This window comes from Ostrinia furnacalis, unplaced genomic scaffold (assembly GCF_004193835.3).
Source record: "Ostrinia furnacalis isolate ACB-3 unplaced genomic scaffold, ASM419383v2 OfSCF7606, whole genome shotgun sequence".
NCBI lineage: Eukaryota > Metazoa > Arthropoda > Insecta > Lepidoptera > Crambidae > Ostrinia > Ostrinia furnacalis.
In genome coordinates, this window is record NW_021137845.1 from 366,577 (window position 1) to 387,933 (window position 21,357).

The 21,357-nt window shown below is 37.4% G+C and overlaps 1 protein-coding gene across 1 annotated transcript in view; it reads left to right on the forward strand.

Annotated features, from left to right (window-relative positions):
• Nucleotides 1-21,357, forward strand: part of LOC114365676 (nectin-4-like) — a 124,935-nt gene that overhangs the window by 90,369 nt on the left and 13,209 nt on the right. The window contains exon 3 of the mRNA XM_028322296.1: nucleotides 13,938-14,146. Coding sequence (XP_028178097.1) covers nucleotides 13,938-14,146 — 209 coding nt within the window. The remainder of the gene's footprint in view (nucleotides 1-13,937; nucleotides 14,147-21,357) is intronic.

Genomic DNA, 21,357 nt, shown 5'->3' on the forward strand with positions numbered 1-21,357 from the left:
CAAGCGGAAGGTCGTGGGTTCGAGTCCCGCCTTATGCAATTCGATTTTTTCAAGTTGTTTATTTAAAATTTAATGAGATAGACATTGAGATGGGCAACTGGCTTATGAATATGACGATGTATTCCCGTTATCATAATATGTCTCCCACTGGCGGACATGGGGAAAAAAGTGATATTTATATTTCTTTACCGCAACTTTTTTCTCGATGTCCGATAAAGGGGGATAACGGGAATAATATGCGCTTTTGATCTGGCCAACGCGAAACGATTTGAAATCGCGCGAAAAAAAGTCAACTTAATCAGTGGTTGCAACAGAGAGCTAATAAAAAGCAACAAAACTGGACTTGATTAAAAATACAATGTTTTGCACACTATTGAAACCATTTTTTGGTCTAGCATTTGTTGTTTTTTGCGACATCTTTAGCATAACCTGATCTATGCTAACATTTTAAAGTGGTAATATTTGAAAGTTTTTATTTATTTATTTAATTAAAATGCAAGTGAGGTTCTCAGAATACAGAACAAACCAGAAGGAGTGTTCGATAACATTTCTACGCGGCAACTTGTGTCCAATATACTTCCCCTCCCGCGCCCCTCTACCCCCTTTAGTGTTACTAGCGCCGTGTGACACCCCCATTTTTGGGGTAAAATTATGTAATTTTTTAAAGAGATGTTAAACAAGTAAAAAATAAGTAAGTGAAATAAGTACACACGGCCAGTGTTAACTATCCAATTCCGTTTTTGCTCTCGCTCTTATCAAATGGTGATTCTTTGCGATAGAACGAGACGACATGACTGGCCATAGGCATAGATAGTACCTACCTACCTATGAATTTAATTTTTACTCCGAAGTAACTAAGTGTAAGATGATTATTTATTTCTATTAAATAGTGTAATATATGTACTATATTTTATGTAGGTATAATATGTTATTTAAAAGTCAATTACAAAAGTCGAATATAAATTTTAGAATGCCAAGTAAAACAAAAAAGAAACTTAAGGTTCTTTATTATGTAAACATATCGACAACAAAACATTTGTTTACGGCGCAGTAGTGCTTTTAGTTTAACTTTTCTTGGAGTCAAAAACAGAATCCAAATCAAAAACATCACCAATACTTAAATTTGATTGCGAGGCAACTCTGGCTGTGTATCCTGAAAAAAAATCAGAGTAAGTATGTAAGCAATAATTAATTACTTAAAATTATTATTAAATATACAAATATTGCTGCTGCTGATCTGTTGATACCAATGCCTTACTTTTGAATAAATGGGAAAGTATGAAATTCACGATAGTAATTTATTATCTCCTCATTATTAGGGAGTAATATTATAAATTAATTCAATATATTGAAATCAAATCAAAATCAAAAATATTTATTCAGTTTAGACCACAAGTGGCACTTATAATTTAATTAATCAGGTTGTCATGTCATGGATGAAATTACACTAAAAACTAATTAAAACAAAAAGGATGGGGAAAATATTCCATTATTCTGTGGTAACGCTAACAAAATTAACGCGTGAATTTTTTATAAAATTCACCATCAATTCGTATGCCGATTCACCAATAATAGATATTAATGTCGGCAATCTATTTCCCGCCGCGATGCCATTCGCCACAAAATGCATTTCTAATCGTTCACAATATGAAGTCCAGTTTCCTGTGTCCATGTTAAATTCACCGAACTTAACCGCCATATTTTTTTACCGTCCTCGTTCGCCACTGATAAATAAAAGACCCGTCGTGCGTTCTATACTGCGTTTATTATTCGACTGGCGAGAGCACTGGACAAACAGAAATGTGGATACCCACTTTAAACAATATATTGTGTCACATTACTTTTATGTGAATACCTTACAAAACTTAATATTCATAACATCTAGTAGATTATTAACTACCTGACGGTATTTTTGATCTCAATTTTAATTAAATTTTTGGATGTTCAGAAAAAAGTACATATTACCAAATAACACCTTTGTTGATGAAACGAATTTAGTGTATTTTATTGTTAATCAATTTAAACTATTATGATATAAATTTAACAACATAAATATTATCATTTACAGTAAAAATGTAAAACTGTCACATCCGTGTCATGCAGTGTCACAGCCGTGTTTACGTAGGCTATTTTGTTTCCTTTCCGAGGGCTTTAAGGTTGTCCATATACATCAAAAGTATGCTTTTGGTTTATACTTTCGATACACATCGCAAAAAGTTAAAAAAAAAAATCTTTAATTTAAAAAAAAAAATTGGCACAAATTTAAGAATGGCCCAACTTAGAACACACACGTATCTTAAATTTTAAAGTTTGTCAATAACATAAGTAATCACACATCGTTTATTTTCCTCTCTCCTTGCTACTAGAAGTTACTCGTAAAGGTATTTACTGAGCAGGCGTATTCCATCTTAGATCTCATCATCATTTACCATCAGATGAGATTGAGACACTGTTCCAAATAAGAAAAATACTGTGCTTTGTTTAAAAAAAACAATCGAGCGATGAGGAACTTTTTCAAAGTCAAAGTCAAAATTTCTTTATTTGTTTAGACTAATAAATAGTTCTTACAAATCGTCATTTTGCTCTTAACCCATTTAGCCCTACCGTACCCTATGTGGTACGGTATCTTTTTGAAAATATTTCAAAGTACCAAACTGTTATTAATTTGTAAAAATGATTGTGACAGTAAGCTAAAAGTGATTATTTTACATAAAAATATTTAAAAATATGTTTTAACAAGTGGTTTCGGAAATATTTATGAAATTCCTCGACAGAAAACAAAAAAAAATTTACAATGTATTTAAGAAGGTATAATTTCTTATTATTCATGGTAAATTATGTTATTTATCAATTTTATTTTAAAAATAGAGTACAATAGATATCATGACTACAAAAAAAAAATATTGAGATTATTTTTATACGGTTTATTCCAGTCTAAAATAGGTGTACCATATAAGGTACAGTAGGTCTATGCATGAGCAAATCGTGTGAAAAATTATAGTAATTTAATTTTTATTATTTTTATTTGTTTTAGGCAATTGATGCTTCACTTTATTGCCACAAATCATGAAAAACTTGATAATTTCAGCAAACATAAAGCAATTATGGTATTTTTCTACTGCTGTCTTGTCAGATGAACGCTAATGATGATCAGACTGACGAAGATTTAGGCGATAAAGATAGTGTCAATGTAAATAATAACCCTCAGAGTTTTCTTCGATGGGTTTGCTAAATTTCCATCGTCGTGTTGCTAAATGCGATTATGGATAGCACTAAACGTAACAAGTCAGAAGAAGCCAGGTCTTCTTCAGCTATCCTCACTAACTTCAGAGAAGGTAGGAAAAAAGAACTAAATGTGGTTAGTATCACAGAAAACGTCTTATAAGATATGCAAAGTGTGATACTAGTGATTATACGATTTTATTTTGATTTTATATCATACAAAAATAAATAAAAATCTTCTTTGAACAACAACTACGTTTTGCTTGCTTATAGACCTACTGTACCCTATATGGTACGGGCTCCCCACGGCCCCCTATTTATGGATTATTTTTTAAAATATTTTTTCCATGATTTTTAGGCTTCCCTTTGTAAGTTTTTGCTGAAAAATCAATTTTTATTTACAAAAATAATTATCGGTCTAAATGGGTTAAGGAGCCTCTACATGTCTCATAATCTTTTTAACCTACCAGCGCTTCGAGACCAACATCATTAGGCAAGTGCTGAGAAGAAGCGCCGCAACAAACTCAGTCACTTATTTAATAAGTCTGTTTTGTTTAGAGAGCTCGGCAGTAAATGATCATCATCCATTTTTATTTGAAGGTCCCCCTCCATTACCGGGCCCTCCTCACACATTCGTTTCCTCTATCTCGCCTCCCAGCGCCGCGCCTCTCATTAACGGACACAATAAGTTCATAATTATGAAAATTAGCCCCTAATGAGTCCATTTAGAATTCTAATACATGTGCATACATGAGACACGAGTATTACACGTTTGGTAGGGTTGTCGTCTATTTTAGGATCATTAAAAGGATCCATAGGGTTAGGTTCAAAACGTGGAATTTCCACGTACTCGTATATTTGTTTTGTGTGTGTAGTTATTAAAATATATCATACAATTATTACCAAGAAATTCTATAAAGTATTTTTAATTTGGTCTTCACTGCCTGTTACTTTAGTTGCTTGTTTTATTGTCTTTCTTTCGTCATGCAAGTCATGAAAATAACCAATTTGTAACTTTAAAGTTGTCGCTCATCTTCTTTTGAGTCTTCTTACAGCGTAAAAACAATCTAGTCATACTCGTGCATGTGATCTTTCTATTTTCAATCAAAATTTAGGTAGTATTCCGGTTGCTGGAGTCAGCAGCCCTGGTATTACGTTACGTAGTTAGCGCAAATGTTGCAAAAAGCATAAATCGCGATCCGGAAGCCGGGACAGGCGATGCATCATGTCTGGCCCGGGATTTGAACCTTCGTGCCGTATGAACTCGCACAAAGACAATGCAGAGCAGGAATACTCGTACCTATTTTACAGATTCATTAATAAAGAGGATATTTTAGACAAAAGCACGCATTACCTCTCTAATGCTGCCGAAATTTGGGATCTTGCTACCTCTTCTAGTCATTGTCGTTAACCGAGCATGCTACGATCACAATATTACGTATAAGTAATATGAGAAATTATAAAATTAAACGCTAAAAATAAACGCTCGACCGCTCGATAGACAGTCTCTCCTCCTTTCTACTACAAACTTAGAAAACATCTTCCCGTATCCCCATTTCCTTACCTTTGTGTTTTTCATTTTCATATTTGTTTATCAAATATGGCGACACACAGCGGAGCTGTTGAATTGCAAATTTAAACGCGTCCCTGGCGATGCCGACGACTTGCAGCGGTGATTCATTCATGTATGAAAACGTTTGAGGGCCACCGGCATTGTCGACCTTAGCACGTTGTCTCAAGAACGCGCCGCAACTTGTAGCACTAATACTCCGCGGACTGAACGCGAGGAACTTACATGTAGTTGGCAACGCACTATATCTGTCAAAGATTAAACATTTAAACGAAGGTTCACTATTACTCTGGAGTAAAGAATATGCTTTCTTTCAGAATGTAGGTATATGTTTGCAAGCTACTGTTTACTACTTCTTCTTCTTCTTCCAAAATTCCTACTTTAAGCCTAATTTCGTAAAAAAATATTACAAACACTTAAGAAACGAGTAAATAATTTATGAATGTACCTAAATATTTACAAAACAAGAAAGAATTTGAACTTGGACAACCATAAGACAAACAAAATAAAAATACCATTCTAGATACCTTGGTCGAAAACTTAGCTTAAATAATTATAATACCAACAAGTTTATGCTGAAAACATTGCTTATAACTAGGTTAATATAAACACAAAGTTTTTGCCTAACACTACTACTAGCGTAAAAAGCAAATGAACGTCCCGTACAGGCTTGATAACTCGGCTGGTTTATGATAACCCGGCTTCCCGACAGCCCCCAGAGGCCGTAAACATTTTTTGCTTTGCACTACAGCGAATACCGCCATAATCAACTTTAAGCCTTTCAGCATAAGAATTAAAAAATCTACAACGGTAAGCGGTTTACTGTACTATCGGCTGAACAGAATACGCGCGCCCTTTCTTTGTTTTGTTTTTCAGGTGTTAAGCCTTTATCACAGCTAGCGTGGGCCCAATGTGGTACGTGACATTTCTGTACACTTGTTTATGTTGCTAGAAGATGTTAATACTTCACTACGTAGCCAGTATTCTACCAAGTGTGAGATCGATCGTTACACTCATTTGCTCACTAACTTCGTCGTAGTTCAATGCTGGGAGGAATATCTCAATTTTGACAACCTATTTAAGGATTATTCCACAAACATTGAGTAGAATGTTACCGCGATTTATTTGGTGTAATAAAATCATGAAATTTGGAAGCCCGCACCCCGCAGTCACCTAGCAACGCCTGTTTCGGCTACGCTTAACTCACGGCTTTAAAATTATTATCATTCGTGAATCATTCGACTAAGAACGAAAGCCGATTACTTGTGCCTAACACAAATTAATTTCAAAATAGAACAAAGATTCGTTCGTCTTAGGGATTGAATTTGAAACATTTCGCGTTCAGTAAGTAAACACGAGTTAAATATGCCTTCGGTTTGATTTTGACTCGTATTTACTCGTACCTTAACTCGAAATGACCAATTATGGAAAATTTCCTGCTACCTTACCTGTTACCTTATAATATAAATTTGAGTTCTGAGCTGAAAGTTAACTTCACCATGTTTTGACCACGTAATCAGTAGAATTTAGTTAGTGAGTTTTCAGTAGCAATTCAACAGTCTATTTTCAGTCTCATTTGTATTAGGTTATTACTCCGAGTTTGGCAAATGTAGAGTTTGAACTGTCAGTACTCAAACTACCGACATGAAACACTCGAATGACCAATTATGGAAAATCTTATAAGTACACGTTGATTGAACAAACAATGAACTGCATCACCTATATACAACACTGTAACTATACCTACTCGTATATGCTCACATCCGTATACCTAGACAAAAACAGAAATATTTTTCACCCAAAATATGTGGCCGTAAACGCGGGAACATTTCAATACGATATGCGTCGTAAGTTCGCGGGTTGTTTTCCAAGGCCCGGCCCAACTATTCAATGTTATCGGTCGTCACAGCTCCTAGTGATGACAGCGAAAAATAAGCCGAGGCCACAGAATAATAATATTGACAGCGACAGACAAACACTGCTCAAGGTCACTTAACAAAATAGCCGTAGTTATACAGTTACCTGCTATGCTCGCGACTGTGTTACGCGGTTTTCAAATTACGAGCGTTGGGGTCGAAATTAGATTTAAAAATGTAGCCCTCACGCGTGTCTGTTATTGCGGGAGACACGTGTTATGTGGATCATCTTTCTAGATTTTTTACTATTGCTTGAATCGTTAACTGAAATTCTAAAATACTCACGTCCTACCTGTAAAATGCCTTGGGAGGCCTTTGTCCAGCAGTGGACGTCTTTCGGCTGAAACGAACGAACGAACCTGTAAAATTAAATATAACCGAAAGTCCAAAGAGAGATGGCTTAACGTTGTAGCATGGAACACGATTAAATGTAAGTTTTAGGCGGACGGTTAATGGCGATGACAGCGAGCCCTTGGGCGTTGGCTTTGTACCTGCTTAGTTGTCAGAGGAGCGCGTGATGGAACAACATCAACGTACCGGAGGTCGGGATGAGCTGTGTATAACGCATTTCCTTATGTTGGTAGAAGGGCCCAATTAATTAATTTAACACAATATGTAATTAGCATTGATACATAATGCTGTGAGACCAAAACCTAATGTATTGAGCTATTGTTTTGACAACTTCACAATATTCGTAAAAGTTCTAATGTTTTTATTTGTCTAGTTCCTTTTTGGTAACTAGACGAAGGTCTTTCTCGAAATTATTCGCGCTAAACTCACAACTAGGCTGGATCTTTACTTAGGACATAAAAGTCCCTGTTGATTGATGACATTTCACCCATTTTCTGGTACGATCTCTTTTTCTATTGTACTTTGAAGATCCAGAGTTCACACAGAGATTTGGTAATAGGCTTCGAATCATTTCAATTTCAGNGAAATTACGAGCGTTGGGGTCGAAATTCGATTTAAAAATTTAGCCCTCACGCGTGTTTGTTATTGCGCGAGACACGTGTTATGTGGATCATCTTTCTAGATTTTTTACTATTGCTTGAATCGTAAACTGAAATTCTATAATACTCACTCACGTCCTACCTATAAAATGCCTTGGGAGGCCTTTGTCCAGCAGTGGACGTCTTTCGGCTGAAACGAACGAACGAACCTGTAAAATTAAATATAACCGAAAGTCCAAAGAGAGATGGCTTAACGTTGTAGCATGGAACACGATTGTAAGTTTTAGGCGGACGGTTAATGGCGATGACAGCGAGCCCTTGGGCGTTGGCTTTGTACCTGTTTAGTTGTCCGAGGAGCGCGTGATGGAACAACATCAACCGGAGGTCAGGATGAGCTATGTATAACGCATTTCCTTATGTCGGTAGAAAGGCCCAATTAATTAATTTAACACGTGTAATTAGAATTGATACATGATGTGAGACCCAAACCCACTGTATTGAGCTATTATTTTGACAACTTCACAATATTTGGAAAAGTTCTTAAATTTTTATTTGCCTAGTCCCTTTCTGGTACTAGACGAAGGTCTTTCTCGAAATTGTACGCTCTAAACTCACAACTAGGCTGGATCTTTACTTAGGACATAAAAGTCCCTGTTGATTGATGACATTTCACCCTTTTTCTGGTAAGATCTCTTTTTCTATTGTACTTTGAAGATCCAGAGGTCACACAGAGATTTGGTAATAGGCTTCGAATCATTTTAATTTCAGGAAAATATTTATAAAATTATTGACACGATGAGAGAGAGAGAGGAAGAGAGAAGGGGAGAAAAGTTAACCTCGCTCAATACGAAAGATGATGAGCGCAATTGCTTAGAATTGAATTATAAATTGGCAGAGTTCGTCAGCCTCGGACAAGGCATCACAATAAAAATATGACCAGTAAATCCGATGTGTAAAAATTATGTAAAAAGCCACGCAGATTAAAATATACACTAATATTACACTAATTATCCCATTAAATTTGCTCGTTAAAATTAACTAAAGCGCAAGATAAAGTTATAAATTTTTGTTTAACAACTTAATCCCATCAAAATAAGTAGTTCACATCGCTTACCAAATTAGCATAAGGCACGCACGCAATCGTAACAATACTTAATTAAAAACTACTTAATTTTTTATGTATTTGAGTTTTTACTCTCGTTGTGATGGTGATCATTATCTATTTGAAGAAACAGAAGGCTTACTGTGCGTTGTTATATTGTGAGGGCTGCCTCCTTCATATGCGCCCCTCGTACGTGGTGCGCGTATTGTGGCAGGAAGGAGAGGGATTACTTAAAATGTCACGAGGTTGGGGAAAGACCTGGGCTGGTGGGTCGGCAGCGTGAAGGCGGTGTGATAATGCTAAGGGTGACACCCTGTATCCTTGATAAACGTTGCACAAAACAATAAAAAAATAATAAGTTCATTTTGTTTCTTTAAAAGTTGCCTAACTATTGAAGCATACGCAACGGTCAAACCAAGAATACATTCCATCGTAGTTCGTCTACAGCTATATGTAGAAATTAGCTGACCCAGCCCGACTTTGTATCGCCTACCTAACAGACAATTCATCATAATCTGTCCAACCGTTCTGAGTCATAAATGTTTAACTATCACTATTTTGTATTGATATAGCCTGCTATATTGTTGACTGTATAATGTAAATTGAAAACTGTCTTGTCGATTTTTTCCAGGATTGCGCGTTTGCGAAACATCCTGTATAAGGGCAGGGGTGCAGATTGTGAGTTGCGTCGTCGCCTTTTTGATTATTTCCACCGGTTTAGGGATGATTTATATTCGCGCGTCTCACGGGAAGCGTTGATGTCTGCCGTTTGGTTTAAGTGAATATTCTATAAAAATACCGGGCGACTTACCAGAGTGAGGTTGACAATGTTTCAGGGACTTTGAGGTTACACACATTATTTTTGATGCTTACCATTTCACAGCTCGTTTTCGTCAGACACTTTTTACAGCACTATAAAGAGCAAAACTTTGTCATGTTTTACAGGGCATTCTTATGCTACGAGTACAATAGTATTTTGGAACTTGTGGTCGCGGATTGAGAAAGGTATCAATCTAGTTTATCTATGGTATGGTTATAATTCCAACAAGGACTATTATTGCAAGTACGTCCTTGACAGCCTTCTTGTATGTTGGTTCGCGTATCTAACTACAATGTTATCGCAGATGTATTCTCGAATTTCGCTGAAGGCGTTAGTGCAATGGGGATGGTCATCCTTAGGTGTATATGGTCGTATCATACGACATCATTGACGTATATGTATCATTCGCAATCAATGTCATGTTTTGATCAACCCATTATCTCGTAAATGTTCCTGACTCTAATATTTTGAACAATATCGTCTTGACCCAAATAAGTACGCCAAAATTGTGATGCTATTAAATAATAGGTACAAGGTACTTTTTCATAGGGAAAAACGAGAAAAAATAAAGGTGGGCCAACAAGGTTAACCATTCTAGAATGGCGCGACACTTTCCGGCTCCTCTAAAATTTGGCTTATCTACTTACCCTCTTACGGAACGTAGCAACGTGATGAATGCTACGGCGCAGGTAGCTTCGCACGAACTCGCGTCTAGGGAGGTCTAGTTATCGATAGTTGACCTCGATTTACTGTGTTTGGTGTAAGTTCTAAAAACTTTATAACAATAAGGACTCTCTAGATGGTTATAACTCTAAATTATTCTCACTCTAGGTTCGTACCTACGTCAGTATAAATAGAGGATCAGAGGTGCTTATTTAAGTAAGGTCTACTACTCTGGAATGTAATAAGCAGGAATAACGTGGAATTTAGAGTAGGGAACAGAAGGAGTGTATCTCATGTATATCATAAAGACTTTGAAATTATGTCTTGCCATGAGCCGGCTAGGCGGCTAGTTAGAGAGTACTGTCGCTATTTCACCAGAGCGTCACTATTCGCGACGTCACAGCTGAGGGGAGAACGGGGCAAATTGACAAAGGGCCGCCGAGTGGATGGTCGTTTTGCGTCTGACGGCGCGGGTGCGGAATCCGTGATGAGCCCACGCCTCCGGGACGCATAAAAACAACGGATCCTGGAAAATATGACGCCTAGTGCGGCCGCGTGATGGCGCGAAGATTCAGGCAGGAGGTGACATCGCTCGCGTAGAGTAGCCGCCACTCAATCCCATGTGTGGAGTTCAAAGGACTACTTTTAAGTAACTCAACACAACAAATACGATGGAACTTGAAGTTGCAATGATATTTTTTTAATATTCATATTTTTTGTGAAATAAAAAACAAATAATATCAGATAGATAATAGCCACATATTTACACCAAATCAAGGATATACTCGTAAACGTATAGATTCGAGTAGGCATTAAAATAACAGGGAAAATGATTAACAAAATATTTTTTCTCTTCTAATTTGTGTGTCAGTAAAGAGTACGTTTCAATGTACTCGGAACAAAAACAAAGTACCCCAAAAATAATGGAGAGGTTAATCTACATAAAAATGAAAGTGCCAGACTCCCCGTATCTACTGCAGCCCCGGCCCGTCCCCGGCGATAACGGCAGATCTTTATTATGATACCTTCGGTAAGCAGTTAAAAATGCCGAAATGCTTGTTCTTACCCTCCATTTTTCTCTGTGACAAGGCTTGGGAAGATTTATTTAGGAGGAAAGAGTTCAAGGATACCGAAAAACTTACAAGCTACAGGAAAAGTCTCTGGGCCCGTATCACGAAACGACTCAAGTATGAATACATTATTACATACGCTGAAAACAGATTTAATCATACGGGCCTACGAGTAAAAATAAAGCTTCGGATTTTTGAAGACCAAATTTTTTTTACAATTACGAAACTTTTAACTGGTTTATTAATTGTTGTATTACTTTTAATATTTAATTAAGAAGGCTTTAAATTATGATTTTTAAAATTCAAATCCATTCTACCCGAGCTCGGCTACCTAACCGTTTTTATTCCCATAAACACTTTTATGATTCCACATTTGTTTTCATTCTTTTACACAACGGCTTTTGAATTGAAGCGATTGCGTATGAAATCATGGAGCGTGTATGTTCGTATGATTAATGGTCGGGCCGCTTATTACCGTTTTGTTTATTCTGTACCGACCCTCCTTATGCAAAGCGCGGCCCTTCACTAGCGGGGTCATAAGTGGTTTTGCTGAAGGGCCGAACATTAGTTATGCTTGGAATTTCACATTGTGTATCAAACAGTTGTCTTAATATTTTGTTTTTTTTTAAACGAATTATTCAGGAATTTGATGACCCTGGTTTTCCATATCGTTTACAGTTGTAGTAAATCTATACCATCGTTAGTTCGTCTCAGCCGATTGACATCCACTGCTGGACAAAGGCCTTCCCCTAGGATTTCCACAAAGACCGGACCTACGCCACCCGCATCCAGGCACCTCCCGCGACCTTCACTAGATCGTCGGTCCACCTAGTGGGAGGCGTGCCCACACTACGTCTTCCAGCTTTAAGTTAAATTTAAATCTATATTTTACAATCATTTAAATAATATCTTTACAATCCAATTATCACAAAACAGTTATCATCGTTTCAGGAATTTGTTTGAAACGTAAGCCATTTTGTCTAATTCTAAGAATTGCCGGCTGTCATTATCAAGAAATTACCTAAAGAGCAGGGGCTTAGATAAAAATCGTATTACGTTTTATTAAACCAATTTCGCCTGGAAAGGCTTACAAAGTGAACGAGCGGCAGCTTATTAGAATTAGCTGTAGGTACTTAACGTTATTTTTCTGGAAGTCTTTTGTCGAGTGAAATAATAAAAAGCTTTACATTGATCTAATAGGTTAACGAAAATTTGATATTTACCATAAAATATGCTCTTAAGTGTTATTAATAAGGACTATCAAGATTTTTTCCAGTATGTTCTATATTTTATAACTCGAAAACTTTAACGGTTAGGTATAGAATTAGTAAAATTTACCGTTTTGCTATTTTTGCACCTATTTAATTAAAACGCACTCAGGCCGAGACATTCCATAAAAAGAAAGAGTTTTGAATTTTCAGTTCTGTAACGATGTTCACTCTCTTTGGTAGTTTGATGTGAAAAACGCCATAGATCAAGTAGCACTTGTATCGGAACGGGCACAGGTTAATTTCAGCTGAAAGCGCCGTCGGTCGCAACATTCGTCACTATGCGCGCAGCACGTCGCGTCGCTCCATCGCAATGGAAATTTACGCCCGCGTTTGAATTTCAGCAAAGTCTGCATTTCCATCCAGTGCCATTTTCATTCCACTACACAATAGTCGTATCAGTACAGCCATCAATAAACTTCATCGAACTAGTTTCCCTACACCCGTCACTCATCAATAGAGTCTCTTCATGTGTGGCGGTTACAACCGTATCGCGTGAAACATCGCCGGCAAACAGTGGAACTTTTGAAAGTTATATATTAAACTGCGCGTCGGTATAGCAAAGTTTTGTTTGAAAGGGCAGATACGAGCGCGTTCGCCGATGACGTGCGGTTTGCGGCGGCGCTCGTCGCGCCGATGCGCGTCTGCTGGTGACAAATATTTTCCGCCCGCCTCAAAATTTCATCGTGTAACGCGAACTTTGAACTCGACTTTTACCTGCAGATACTCCACACCCGAATCCACTCCGCTTATCCGATCAAAATGGATTCCTACTTTCTTTTCCGCTTTAACTTTAGGAAGTTAAGAAATCTGTCGGGCACTTCCAACAAAAGAGTAGTGAAGAGCAAAAAGTCGGACGTTCCACTGTTTTATTTCGTACCCGCTTTCCTTATTCGGTTGTATTGCGGAGTTTCCAATCTTTTCTCTTTTCAAGATCTTAGCGATCTCCGACTCCTGTCTCGTTCCTGCGCCGCTTCACGTTGTACGCGTCGCAATTTAAATTTTATTTCCGTTTTTATTCTTCTGTACATTTTTTCATTTACGTCGACTCATGTTCAGTTCGAGGCTTCGTTTAAAGCAGATGTTAAAAACTCTTGTATTTTTTAAAATCACGCTATAAAGTTTTATATTGGACCGACAGTTTATTTGTTATTTTTCTTTTTATTGTTCCATTTCTTTAAATTTTAACAGAGACAAGTGATTAATTCATTATGTCTGTGTTTTAAAATGTAACGGGACATAGAAACTTTAAAATCTACTGAATGCCTGATTCTGAGTGATAAATCATTTTGCTCAGTTTAAAGCCGATCCCCAAATTAAAAATGGCCAGTATCTCAAACGTGCGTTTGGTTCCAGCTTCGACGTGCGCGGCAAGCACCTGTCGGAGGCTCGGCACTGGTCGGCGCCGGAGGTGTTCGGGCCGCGCGCGCACTTCTCCACGGCGCCGCCGCCCGCCGCGCTGCTCGTGCGGGACGTCAAGCGCCGCGACGAGGGCGTCTACCGCTGCCGCGTCGACTTCCGCAACACGCAGACCACCAGCTTCCGATACAACCTCACTGTCGTCGGTGAGTGCCCCCAAGGTCTTCAAGCCACGAGCTCCCACAACTGGTGAGCGACTTCAAGCGTCACGACGAGGGCGTCTACCGCTGCCGCGTCGACTTCCGCAACACGCAGACCACCAGCTTCCGATACAACCTCACTGTCGTCGGTGAGTGACCCTAAGGTCTAAGCCCGAGCTAAGCTGCTGGTGCGGGTGCGGTACCACTGCCGCGTCGACTTAAGCAATACGCAGACCATCGGCTTCCGATGCAACCTTACTGTTGTTGGTAAGTACTTCTGGGGTTTCAAAAATTGATTTATTTAACAATTTAAAGGCCCTTTTCTGGGCACACAAAAAAAATACAGCTTTCCCTACCACTACTTGGGGACAACATATTGGCTGGCGCTGAGAACTCGCGAAAAACACTAAAGATCGGTGAATGAAAAGACATAGCATAATAAATCACAAATAGACAGCCTTAGGCCTCGATATGCACGTTAATAATTCATATTAATTAATATTATAATTATTAATAATATGAATTATTAACGTAATTCATGACGTTCTATAAGAATAGTTTCTTAAGAGATAATGCTGCTGGAAAAGAAGCCAAGCCTGTTGGAAAATCTGAACGATATATTCTCAGTGTTTCACGATTTTTGTATTTTACGACCAAAACTCCAAAGTAATCCCACCCTTGGATTCGTCGAAACATGGCCCTCGCGAGATAAACGGTAGCCACCTAGTTAGGCGTCCGGCCTAGAAAGGTTAATCCCTGTTTCATAGCATTTATCTTACTTCGTTTAACCGCGAATACCTAAGCTGTTATAATAAAACTATCTGTAAATTCTTTTTATAGCTTACTCTTTAAGAAGATGTAGTTCTTATACCTATGATGACGCCAGTGGGTTTCAATTCCAAGTACAAATTTAATGTTACCGACAGTTCCCAAAAGCCTCAACTCCCAACCTCTAGTGATCTGTGCCTGTGAGCTCGGAACGCGGCGCGCACGCATCAATCAAGCCGTATCAATAACCCGCCGAGTCTTGGGCTCATACGTATTCATAAACCGCCGTAATTGTTTGGTTCGGAAGCGATGAAATTTACGCCACCACTACCTGCGGGTGGGGCGACCACGCTTAACGAAGTCTTACTATCTGTCGGTATAGTTCAGTCAGAGAGACACCAGCGGATATTGCATTGATAGCAGGTGAAATATTATCACTAATATTGATTTAGAGAAGTAATCCTGTTATTATAGTCGTTATTATATTACTATTGTTGTAAAAACTGGTAATAAAATCACAAGCTTCCTCTTTGTGGATAAAAAAAAGTAACTCATGATTTTTTGTACTTCCATACCTCACTGATTTTTACATTGAGCTTTCGGTGGGGTAAAAAATGTGCATTATAATGAAACTACTGATACCCATTTAGTCCCAATCGATTCTGGGACTTTTGGACCGCCTGTTTTGAATAAATCTAAGGATAAGTAAAACAATTTTTTCATTGTTCAATTTCATCAGTCACCATTATGTACAGTCAAAACCAATAAAATATTTTGTCTGTACTTTACTTAGAATATTATCCTGTTTAGCCATGTCGTGTTGTCACCCTACCTGTGGTGTCCCAGACAAACGGCTGCTGCACGCCGTCCTGACTTATGGCCAGACTTATAGGCTCGCCCCGAGGTTTATGGCGTCGAGTTCCTAGACTCTATTAGTGCACATCTACAAATGCGAATTCCCTACCTTGGATGTATGGCTCTGGAGTTCCATTACAACGATTTAAATCGTCCTTAATTGTTTTTATTTGTTTATTTAGTTTTTGTCTAGAGGGGAAATGTAGCATGGAAATAAAATATCCATGAAAATATTATTCAATAAATCATTAATAGTGACCTGTAATCATATAAACGCTATGATGATGATGATGATCTTTATGTAGTTTTAGTTTTTGAAGTTACTAAAACATTGTTTTGATATTCCATCAGAGGTAAGTACCTAGTTTGGTTCAAAGAGTCTTTGTTAAATACCAAGATTTTTATATGTATACTACGACTTTAAAAATAATAACATGTAACATAATATTACCTTGGATCGGTATCTGACGGTTACTGTCAGAAGTATAAATCATCAAAATATTTACTTGTTCCAAACTCCAATGAGGCAAATAATTAGTTGTCTGTAATATTATGTTGCACAACATTTCCCAAAGTTCGGCATCGATAGCAAACTTTTGGAATGTTCAATCAGTTCGGAGCAGTCTTTGGCATTCTATATTCATTAGGGTTGGTTAATTAAATCGATTATTAATTTAATTAGGGCATTCCATGTCAGCGAGTCGCGCAATATCGCGCCCGCAAGCGCCGGAGTTGGGAGCTATTGTGGACTCCGATTGCAAGGAGCTTTTTATTAGTTTTACATTTTATTAATCGAATTAAATTTAATTTAATGTTGTCTAATTAACTTACGAGTATTTTTGTACAAGTAATTTTGTAGGTATGACTTAAGGGACATTTTATGAAAGCTTTTATGTATTGCTACTTTACTTTGTACAAAAATACCAAATTAATTAAGAAAGATTATTTGTTACCTGTTTGTGTTTACACACTCATCTCTACTCACGGCTTAACCTACGTGGTTCTTAATTCACAGATTGTCTTTAACTATAATCCCGTGAACAAAAATGCGGTCGTAGAGCGTCAGTTGATAAAATTCAGAAGCATAAACAACATATATTTTACTCTTGCAAACTTTCATCTCCTACGAGTATTCAATTCCACACAAGTTTGCTTTGGAAGTCAAGTTAGCTTTGTTTTCTCCACGGTGCAATCTATCTCCATCTCAAAATTAATTAAAATTTGTCAGTGGTTTCGGCGTTAATTGCAGCGAAATGCAGACCGACTTTCATATTTATAATACATTTAGCATAAATCACTAATAATCTTACATTGAAAACTGTAATACTACTAACGTGTACAGGGTACGAGTACCTACCCGAAACGAAAAGATTTATCATTCAAACTACATGAAAAGAACAATTTTGTGAGGTAAACATTCAGGTAAATAATTTTCTAATATAGTAGCTAAGAGAATATCCATTGTTTGTTCTTCACGGGTGATTTTACAAAACGGCGCTATACAACCTCTGTTCTTCTTTATATTTATCTAGGGCGTTCCTACTAAAATCTCATTTAACGCAAAAACCCCGTGTTACTCCAGGTAATTTAATTTATTATTTATAACTTAAAACCTCAGCTTCGGTTAATAAAATTGAGCTTAACTACAAAACTTTTAGGAATTTCGAGCTTTACATCGAAAAAATAAGGTTTAGTGGTGATTTTTCCCGTGTCAGGTTGTGCTTCGACAATGGTTCCCTGAAGTGCTGAAGGTTGCTATAAAAGAATATTTCGGCCATTTTACATTTTTTGCTACGACTGTTTGATTAAATTTTTGAGAATATACCGAGGAGGGTAATTTGATACTTATTCAGTTTAAGGATTAGGTAACATTACCATCCTGCAATTTCATGATATTATGAATGATATTTTCGAGTGAGTTGAGCGTGTTGAATTAGATAATTATAATTTTTGCCTTTTTCTATTATTATAAAATGCACAAAGCGTGAAGGGGACTGTTTTGCAAGCGATCTGTAACTTCACCCATCTACCGGAATCTCTTCTTCGACTGACCCTCCTGTGTACATGACTAACATAAATTATACCTTTACTGTCTGAGTGCACGCGGAAGTTTTGACAAAACCTCCCAAGACAAAACTATTCAAACATGCGGGTGCTTGATTTCAACTAGTACAATCTTTATTACTTTCCTCACGAGCCCCTAACGTGACGTTTGTATGACGCATGTCACCGTAACGGCCTCACTGACGACGCGACTAAATAAATAGCCTTCGGTTAAGTTGAAAGAATGTTGTCGTCATAACTCACAGTTTGCGGCGTGAAACAAGTTGTGCGCTCGGCGATCTAATGTGGATGTGTATTTCTTGGACTACTTTTAGTGGTTATTTTATTGAACGGGAATTAAACACTTTGAAGGTCTTTCATTTTTTTGTATTTCTATTAACTCTACTCACATTATGTGGTGGATGTAGGTATAGCTGCATAGCAGACTGAGAATATAATAATGAGATGAGTTTATAACATCTACATCGTCTGTTTGACTCTATTTTTATTGTGTTCATCAATCCTCCATTCAACTTTTTCGCATAATTAAAACTTTAAATGTATCTTAGGCAATCAATTTGCATATTATTTCATTTGCATTTACATATTTTATTTTAGATAATCGTTATTCAATTCAGCCTTAATTTGTTTTAGTTCGTACCCGTAAAGGAAACATTTACCGATTTGCTTCGTCTTTGAAAATACACAATATTTTCAAAGAAAAGATATCCCCTAAAAGTATCAGCGAGATTATTTCAATGGCCGCCTCTTCCAGCGATCGAGTCCCGCTATCTCTATAATTGGAGTCTTGCCAAACAATCGTTAAGGGAACAAATAAGGTACAAAAGGAGCAGTTTTTTGTTGCGTTTCCAAACTGAGTGACCTTAGGCAAATGCCAGGGAAATGCTAATCGCTCCATTCCGCCACTTCTGAAGGTGAGAGGTGCAGGTAATGCCGTCTACACTCGTGGAACGAATATTACGTACATATTATTATAATAATAGCTATCTATAAAACTCTACTTTTTTGTTGTTTTGACCTTTGGTGTCTAAAAGTACTCGTAAAAAACTTGGTTGGTTTAAATTTAATTTTGAATGAAAGAGCAGATTTCAAGGCGTAACTTGACCCCCCCTTTACTAGACCATTTTCTGTAAAAAAAGTCTTGTTTGATTCATCTTAAAGCCCATGAGTCCATATTTTCCGGACGACTAACTTTCCACGAAAGAAACAAACTTTCTAGCAGCAGGTTATTAAACAACGTACCTGGTGTAACCCCAGGTGTTTTACTTACATACCAAGATCTCATTCTTACATTATCTAAGATGTGTTGTTGGCGTGATATGTGAATGTTCTCAGCTTTCAACGGCGCGTGGTCCCTTGACAATTGTTGATATTTTGAGGAGCGGAGTAAATCTTAGGAAAACAAAATGTAGGAAAACGTACATTTTTAACTGCTCTAAGTTGGTACAAGGATTCTATTAAGTGATGGTGAAATAATAATAAAACTTTAAAAATGACAGTGCAATGTGCATGTTAAATGGGAGAATTATTTAGAATCATCAACAAAATTGATAACGACAGTTGATTAAATTTCCAGGAATGTTTCAGTTTAGATGTACCTGTTTAAACGTTTCAATAATTGTTATGTGAGTTTTCGCGAAGCCTGCCTTTTTGTAGGGCAAATGATAATATAAATTAAATTGGAACCGTTTCAACTTTCATGATGAGATAGCAAGCAACGTTTTGTTGCTGAGAGAATTCCAAACTATGAGCACTGTCCAACGAGAACCCACAATGTTGTGCATTTAGTTAATAAGGAACAAGCGAAACTGGAATATTACGCAGAAGTTACTACACATTAAATAAATTCAACGTTGCCGATGAAGAGAGCCGCTACAAAGTGACGAAAATTTTACACCAACGAATCGTACTTTCGTTCGTTTCAGCCAAATGACGTCCACTGCTGGACCAGGATTTCCATAACCACCGGTAAAAGTTCTCAAGTGGCGACCACGGGCCGGAAAACGTAACGTGGGCAGGCCTCCCTCTAGGTGGATCGACGATCTGGTAAAGGTCGTGGGAAGAACCTGGATGTGGACAGCGCAGGACCGGTCGTTAACAAATATTGTGTCATAATTAGGCTGATTAGGCTACTGTACTGTTTTTATTTTTTAAGTTCACATGTTCATGCTGTTTGTTTCTAAAGAAAAATAAAATAATTTTCTGAAATCTACTAAATTAATTTTAATTCATTTAAACCTAACCGCGAATGTATTTATAAAATAACCAACAGAAAATACACGGTTATTTGAGTCACATACAGCTAAATGTAGCAAAGGATTGTGCTATAATTGAAAAATTAATTATCAGATGCACGCGCGGCCGCGGTCGGCAATATTCTAATGTACGCTAAGAGATTAGTTCCCGCGTAGTTCACTCACATTTGTGCGGACTTCTTATCTGGCTAGTTCTGCGTTGGATCGTTTTGATTGAAACTTCTTTTCTGTGGTTTTGTGGCCTATTACTGCGATCTGAGTAAATAAGAGTTGATTTAGTTAATGAATAGGTTGGTATGTAATAAGCTGGTAGGGTAAAAAGATTATGAGACATGTAGAGGCTCCTTAAGAGCAAAATGACGATTTGTAAGAACTATTTATTAGTCTAAACAAATAAAGAAATTTTGACTTTGACTTTGAATGTTCTTTTACATGAACTTAAAAAAAGGTAAACGTAAGTTACATAAGTGGAAGAAATGGTAAAGAAATCTCATATGATAAATTACAAAGATCCACAGGAGAACCAAAGTGACATTGCCCACAGAATTGCTAAAAACAAGAGTGGCAGTGGGCGAGACACAACACATTGCTGCTGCTGGCCGCTGGGGCAGAAAAGTTCTCGAGTCGAGACCACGGGCCGGAAGACGTAGTGTAAGCAGGCCCCTCACTGGGTGGACCTGGTGAAGGTCGTCTGAATGCAGGCGGTGAAGGGCCCGGAAACATTTGTCCAGCAGTGGACGTCATTTGGCTGAAACGAACGATACAAAGAAAATTGACAAATAATGTAGACTCTACATTATTTGTCAATTTTCTTTTTATTTCTTTTTCTCTACATTGTAGAGCATTAAACAAAAAATGTAGCGTCCGAATCTGTCAACCTGCTTTGCACTCCACGACCGCATCGAATTACGTTGTTTATCGCCGTGGCCGGCGGATTGAGGTAATTGCCCAGCGGACAAGCTCCCTAATTGGATTGTTTTTTCAGACACTCGATAGTTCAAAACTGGTCATTTATTTTGTCTTTTGTTTATGGGCGAAATTCGCCGATGGACTTCTAGTAATTCATCAAGTATATCAATAATCACTATGTTTTATGATATTGTCTCATTGTCATAACATATACGTAAGCAACAGATGTTATGTTACCAGCATATTATAAACATTGTACGTACATCCTTCCTTGGATAAGCGGATTAATTTTATGAAGGTCCAGTAAAATCTAAAATATACGTTCCGTGAACTCAGCTGAATATTTGTTACTGTAGCTAATATAAA